Source organism: Apostichopus japonicus, chromosome 1 (genome assembly GCF_037975245.1).
Source record: "Apostichopus japonicus isolate 1M-3 chromosome 1, ASM3797524v1, whole genome shotgun sequence".
NCBI lineage: Eukaryota > Metazoa > Echinodermata > Holothuroidea > Aspidochirotida > Stichopodidae > Apostichopus > Apostichopus japonicus.
In genome coordinates this window covers 12,568,646-12,576,623 of record NC_092561.1, presented here as the reverse complement: position 1 = coordinate 12,576,623, position 7,978 = coordinate 12,568,646, and the positions used below count along the sequence as shown (strand labels likewise).

At 36.7% G+C, this 7,978-nt stretch overlaps 1 protein-coding gene across 1 annotated transcript; it reads left to right on the top strand.

Annotated features, from left to right (window-relative positions):
* Positions 1-25: 25 nt before the first annotated feature.
* Positions 26-5,341, top strand: LOC139967771 (transmembrane protein 216-like). The gene is made up of 5 exons (XM_071971841.1): positions 26-204; positions 980-996; positions 1,869-1,962; positions 3,337-3,631; positions 4,453-5,341. The coding sequence occupies exons 1-5, from the start codon at positions 177-179 to the stop codon at positions 4,472-4,474; spliced, it is 456 nt and encodes a 151-aa protein (XP_071827942.1). The 5' UTR covers positions 26-176; the 3' UTR covers positions 4,475-5,341.
* The last annotated feature ends 2,637 nt before the right edge of the window (positions 5,342-7,978 follow it).

Sequence of the window (7,978 nt, the reverse complement as noted above, 5' to 3'; positions counted from 1 at the left end):
AACTGATGAATATTGATACAAATACTTCAGGATTCAATTTCAAACGAAGGTCTGTTGCAAAAATGTGAGGACAACAAAGTATTTGCTAGGTCTTTTCTTCTCTGTCATATGTTGATGGTTCATCTTAATGTATCTATAAATATATCGAAATTCTGTCTTTCATATTCTAGGGAATAATGGCGGAGCAAAACCAAAGAAACAGAGGTATTGATTCAGTTCTGCAATTTGTTTATATGTATCCTCACACGATAAGAACGTACGACGGTATAACATTAGGCGAGCATCTCACCTGTAGTGTTAAATGCAACATACTGTATGTGAACATATTGTTTTTATCATTCAAATAGATAAAAACTGATAATTCAAGAACGCAAATTTTTTGTTTGCTTTTGAAGAGTTTTGACTACTTCAGGATATTGAACAAGTTTGAAAGTATGCTTTAAGTCAATATCCTGAATTGATAGTCTGGACGTTAGTCCTTTTAACTTACTGTAAGAAGGTGGTTCAGTAAAATGATGCATAATACTACTAGATCTACAATGCCTGTGTTGATGTGTCCTTTGACATTGTCAAAACTGAAAATGCATGATTTGCTGTAGAGCTAGGCCTACTCAATAAGAATCTGAACTTTACAAATGGTTTCAATATTAGGATTGTTCTCATTCTTACATAAGATTGGAATTTTTTTAATAACAATTTTATCAACTCCTTCAATTGCTAATGTAAATTTAGTAGCTGGACCTACCTTCCCATAATGATATTAAAAGTTTGTACAAGGTAGTAATATGATAACACATTGCAACGGTCATGACTAAGAATCCAATTCTTCAAAGCTCTCTAGTCATATATGATTAAGTACTTAAATAAAATCCAATTAAAGTATGGTACAGTACATCCTAGGGTTTACCATCTTACCTATTTAAATTATGTCTGAATGTGTTTTTTAATTCTTATTATATCAGTTTCTTCTCATTTTCAGGGAAAACTGTTGTAGTTGTATCCTTTTTGGAGAAAGAATGGAGATGCATCACTTGTCAATGTAAATTCCAGAGGTTATAAGAAGTATACAGTACTTGCTAGATGCAGTTTTTTTGTCAGATAAGGCTTAGGTAATCCTTTGAGATGCCGATCAATTGACATTAATAGGCTGACAACATGAAGGCATTACTAACAGAGGCACAACTGAATGTCCTAAGCTGGATTGACCCACAGGTTAACAAGGCTATAGCTTTAGGCTTTCTCTTGTTGTAGTCATTACAATTGCAGTTTCGTACATGTGATTGTGTGTAGGTATGGGTAAATTTCACAATTTTTTTCATTCTGTTGTGTAAAATACAGTATCGATCAAACAGGTTTATTTTCACAAGTATGTGGCAGATCTAGAGTCTAAAATTCAGAAAATGCACATTTTTGGAAGGGTTATATTTAAAACCTTTTTGAGTAGAATGTGCCAAAAGAGGCCTTAGAAGTTAATATTCTTCATCTTTTTATCCAACATTTCAAGTGGATGTAATATCTGAACACAAGCTGGTAGATATTGAGGACATAAGAAGATATGTGAGAGAATTTAGGTACCCATTTAATCCCTGGGTGGAGAAAGGCAATGGACATAAAGCATCTTGCTCAAGGACACAACGTAATGAACTAGATAGGGATCGAACCAGCAATCCTTGGATCACAAGCCCAATGCCTTAGCTAATTGGCCAACAAGCTCAACAAGTGGCATTGTAACCGTTGCTTACACTTTGACCTTATTGTCATTTTACCTTATGTATCACTGACAAATAACAAGTCAGAAGCACCAAGACCTGTTTTAAGTAGTTACATTGCTTACAACAGTTTAAGTATCTTCCTTAGTTCAGTCTCAGCTCTCATCACTCCCTCTTCAAATTCTACTTTATCTGAATGGCTGGTACTTTGGCTTCTTCTGGATATGTGAGCTGCTTATGTATATCTACAAAGGTAAGCAATTTGTCTCACTATAATGCTACAAAGTCATTGACCAAGTTCATTTGGTAAGAAATTATGGAGGCTTGGAAATGTATTCAAACATAGTGTTTTGAAAAATATAAGGAATTTATGGAATTACTTTTAAATAAATGTAATTGACGTGTGTCCATACTAATGAGAACGGGAATTGCATTGTGCTCTTTGATTTAGAACTGTGATAGCGTGAGTGTGCGTGTATGTGATGCCTTGGCTTGTAAACACGATACAGTATCTCAAGAATCAAAAGTTGCCTAAAACTGAAAACTTGGTATCTAGGTAGCACTTGGTAAGTAGATGATGCCTATTGCTTTTCATGGTCGAAGGTCATTTGAGGTCAAGGTCTGAAAACCTTGTAAACACCATACAGTATCTCAAGAAGTGAAAGTTGCTTCAACATTAAACTTTGTAGGTAGCCCTTAAAAATGAAATGTTCTCTATCGTTTTCAGTGGAGGTCAAAGGTCATTTGAGGTCACCAGAGGTCATAGTCGGATAACCTTGTAAACAGGATATCTCAAAAAATAAAATTTGCCTGAACTTGAAACTGGGTATGCAGGTAGCACATAGATGATCCCAATTGCTTGTCATGGAGGTCAAGAGAGGTCAAGGTCTGAAAACCATGTAAACACCATATCTCAAGAAGTGAAAATTGCTTGAACTTCAAACTTGGTACGAGGTAGCCCTTGGTGATTAGATCTTCTCTATCCTCTTCCATGGAGGTCAAAGAACAGTTTAGGTCACCAGAGGTCAAAGGCTTAAAACCTTGTAAACACGATATCTCAAGAAGTAAAAGTTACTGGAACTTTAATGTTTAAACTAAGTATGTTGGTAGCCTATGGTGCGCAGATGATCCCTGTTGTTTTAAGGTCAACAAATGTCAAAGGCTGAGAAATTTGAAAATGCCATATCTTCAGAAGTTGCTTGAACTTCAAATTTGCTATATACATACAGTAGCTCTTTCTAAATACATGTCCACAGGTTCCCTTGAGGCCAAAGGTCATTTCAGGTCAATTACAGGTTACAGTCAGAATAAGTCTTATAATGAAGCAGTGAATATTTTTTGACCTTAAAGTTTTCAACCCTCTCTTCGTCGGTTCGAATTAATCAATTTTGCAAGACTTGCCATTTCTGCTCAGCAATTCAGATCATTTGGTAAAATTTGTATCTAAAGTTTTTTTCTCATTTGGCAAGGAATCACTAAGCCATTTGACTTTCTGGTTAAAAGTAATATGGCCATTAGCTTGATGAGGAAATGGAATAATTCACTCAGTATGCTTGAATTTACTCCTCCCTAGGTTGCTTTCAGGTATTACAGTAACTCCAATATATTCTTCTGTACTTTTATACAGGTTCTATCTTGCCGTATCCATCACAGAACATAATTGGTGAAGTTATTCTTCTCTTCATGTTAGCAATTATTGAAGGTGTAAGGCTGTTCTTTGGAACTAAAGGCAACCTGACAGAGAAAGTGGTACATCTTGCTGTCTCTGTTGCCTTACTCTTGCCTGTTTCATTTGGCACCCTCTTTGTTCTTCTGTGGCAGACGTATGTCCTCCGAGCAGAGATCATCCTCTGTTCCATACTTCTCATCTTCTTCTTTCTGGAAGTTATATTTGAAATTGTTACGTTGATTACATTTGGAAGGTGAGTTAATTGCATTTCTAATATTTACCACTTTATTATAGGTTTATTTAGGTATATATATTATGACTGCAAGTTTCATTCTATTTATTGTGATCTTTGTTACAAATGCTGTTATACAGTAGTATAGAAATACTGGGATTGGCAGCATTTTTTGTTTCCTTGATAATTGTAAACTTTGCTTTCATGATGGTGTATGTGGGGTGTGTGTGCGTGCATGCGTTTGTGATGCCCAGATTGTAAACACGTTATCTGAAGAAAGGGAAGGTTGGACCAATTTCATATGTTGTGTGTCGAAGTACCACATCGAAACCACGAAACATTATTTTTTGGAAGTTGGGAGAGGGAATACTTATTTTGCTGTCTAAAGTGCGTGAAGTTTGAGGAGAAAGGGTTGATTCTTAACCTATTATTGTGTGTTTTCTGCTACATACAATTCAAGTATGGAGATCTGAGAACCTGTGAAAGTTACTTTCTCTTGCTCATGAAAAATAGTCTGATTGAAGGTTATGTTAGGAGCAATTTTGGTAACATTGAACCTTCAGGCAGTTACGTCAACTGTAAAATATTATATTTCTTTTCGAATTGTTACAGCAATTCATAAACAGATGACATACAGTAAGTGTGAATTCTGATCAGAGTAGCACATGAAATACTGTTGGGATGGGACACAATATTGTACAATTGGGGTTATATAATTCTTTTACTCTCAAAAAGACAGGGCTTTTAGAAAAATAAAATTGCTCTTGTCTACGATAAGTTGGTATCCAGATGAATCTTGTCAGTTGTATTCACAAGTTATCTTTTATTATGCCTCTTTTCAGAGCTGCTAACCAAGTGATATAAGATGTCAACTATCTCAGGAGACAGGAATCAGTTTGATGGATCACTCCTGCAGTCTGTTACATCCAGCTGTGAAGTGTCTAGGAGGGGTTGCCAAGGTTACCATTGTTTATGAATGTATATTACCATAGTATAGTTTCATTAACTAATTAACTTTTCATAAATATTCATGGAAGGATATTGTTATATGCTTTAATAATATAATACATTTTACAGAATGCCTCAAAGGATGACCTCAAGCTAAGAATGAAGTTTTATTATGTTAAATAATATTACAAACAACCATTAATAACAACTGACACAGAATGATAAGTGCAGTGGGTGCATGCTGGGATTAAATCAAATAGCACATTAATATGCACATTGTATCATATCAAGATATAGCAAGGGACATTCATATATTTTGACAATGGAGAAAAGAACATACAAAAATGTAGATTGCACTGAAATATGTCTATGTGGTTGGAATAAATAACATTGTTGAATCACTCTTTAATGTAATTTTCTCCATAGTCCTTTTCTTTGCAGTCATTTTCCAGATAAGAATGATGGATAGTTTTCATGTAGTGAAAATCTCTGGTGATCTGTGGTTAGTTGTCCCCTGCCAGTACTGCATCACTAATCTCTCAGTGTATTGATTATACATAGTAAACATTGCAGCCAATAGTTGATTTAACTAGGTCTGTTATACAGCAGGCTTGTTAACTTAATGGTTTTCTTCCCAAAAAATATCACCACTAATTAAATTTGCCATAAAGAGTGCAGAATTGCATCTGATTGATCACCTTGCAAATTATTTATGTACATTATTCCATGTTTAATATGTATAGTTTGTCACTGGATCTGTTAATACACTTGAAATTTACAAAATTCTGTGTTAGTTCATTATCGTAATTTGTGGACGTGTGAAGACATATTTTGCAGCAATCCATCGGTACTTCAGAAAGAATTGGCTGCTGAATCACAAATCCAACTGATGCTGAATTGGCTGTAAATCACAAGCCCTTATAATGGATGCAGTTCATGTGACCTTGTTATTGAGTTGACAAGGTTTTCATACAATGCTTACTGTTGGCATCACATGGCCTTTGACTCCACAAATGAAAGGGGGTGGGGGGCTTAGGAGGTGAAACGGGGGCGGGGGTGGTAAAGTTCTCACTCTAGTGGATATTCATGCTGTTTATAAAATTCATCAAAGTGTTACTTTTGGACTTACCACAATTAAAGATCTTGACCTCAAGTGACCTTTCATTTGGTGATGTTGTTTGTAGACACTGATTGGATCTACATGCAGAACATAGTTTTACCTGCTATTGTGTTCACAAGGTTTTCAGACTGTCCTTTGTTGATCTTCAGTGACATGTCAACTTTATAAACAAGAAGTGCTCTTGTACTCTCTAATGTGAATGCAGGTATTAAGAATACTTTGCACATATTTTGTTAATGAAATGGAGGTAAACCACAAAGGCAAATGAATATATATTTAATTGAAATCGTAGTGAGTTGGAAAATCCAGAACATTGAAAAAACTTCCAGTCTACACCGGGAGACTAGACATATATATATATATATATAAATATATATATATATATATATATATATATATATATATCGATTATTGATGGGTTGTAACTTCATATGAGAAATTGGTCATTTGACTGGCACTTTAAATTGTGTGTGGGATGTAGGTTATTGATGAAATATTTGAACAATCTATAGAGGGGAAATATTCCCTGACTCTTCAACAATGGTCACTAATTTATACAAATATTGGGAGAGGGGGCGGCAAAATGCATCCCCTCCCAAACATGTTACAGTCGACACATAACTGCTAGGAGTGCTATTGTCAGGAATAAAAAAGTTTGATTCTAATGGCTAGAATTCTAATGGCTTAAATTGAATTAATGTAAACATGCATATATATGTATATATATATATCAAACTTCACAAATGTTTTTCGAGTTGGTTAGCATCATGTTTGATCTCTAGAGTAAGGCAAAATATGTCACCAAAAACAGAACTAGTATTGTTCAATACAGGTGACAAACGCCTACAGTGGAATTACGACCTTCCTTACCGGTTTCGAACCTCTGGACATACAATCAGCTGCCATGGCCTAGTTGGTTAGGGTGTCCGCGTACAAAGCGGAAGGCCCGGGTTCGAATCCCGGTGGAGGCTGGAAGTTTTTTCACTGTTCTTGATTTTCCAACTCATTACGATTTTCATTTATATATATATATATATATGCAAGGGCGGCGGAACCGGGGGGGGGGGCACAGGGTGCACGTGCCCCCCACTTTTCCTCAGGTTAAAAATGTGCCCTTTTTCTACATAAAAATTGTACCCTTTATCACCTTATTAGGTCAGCGATATTTCAGTAAGAGATCTAATCCTAATTTAGAACTATCAGGGGCGTAGCCAGTATGTAGCACTGTTGGCCCGGGCTTATCGTTGATTAACAGACTTTATATGTATAGAGCTGCAGCACTTTGTTGCCTGTTGTTGTCACGATCGGCGTTCCAAGTTCCAAAACAGCCTTTTCGATACATTTACTAGCTACAGTTGTATCAAAGACAATTACTGGCTATAGTTGCAACCAAGGGCGGCGGAATCGGGGGGGGGGTGGCACAGGGGCACGTGCCCCCACTTTTCCTCAGGTTAAAAATGTGCCCTATTTCTACATAAAATTGTACTCTTGATCACCTTATTAGGTCAGCGATAATTCAGAAAGAGATCTAATCCTAATTTAGAACTATTAATGAATTTCTGTGGGTCAAACTCAAAGCTATATCGAATGGAAAAATTGTTAGTATCTCTCCTGTCTGACCACAATGACATTCGCCTGGCTATTCCGAATGTTCTCTGCATGCCTAATACACATATACCTACTGGCACCAATGAGCGCAGCCTCCGGAGAGATCCTTCTCCGTACAACGCCGGATAAAGACATACTTGCGGAGCACAATTGGTGAAAAACGGTATAATAATATGCTAATGCTTCATATCCATAAAGCAAGAACGGACGGATTAGTTATACGGGACATCGCTAAAGAGTTTACAAAGCGAAACCCACGTCGAATGAAATATTTCTGGAAGTTTTAAATGTTTACTACCACAAGGTTTGTAACCAGTGGCGGAGCGTCCATACAGTCAGGGGGGCGGATGCCCCCATGACGGACTCAAATGGACTGCTTGTGCCCTTTTCAGCTTTATACCACTTTTCACTTATTCGCGATTATTGACTTTTTAATTGCGCTCTTATCTACCTATTGACATTTGTCACGTTTTGTTGGTGTAATTTTCTGTCAAAATGGCGATGACACCTATTTATTCTTCGTTTATCTGCAAATTAGCAAGGCCCGGAAAGGGTCATTTCCGGCGATCTAGGGAGTATCTTGACTCATAAAATTTCTCTACGCTTCGCGCCAACCTGTGGTGGCGCTCCGCTTAGATAGTGTCGAAAGCGCCCCTACAGACCATTCTCGACCCCCTGATCAATACCCCTAG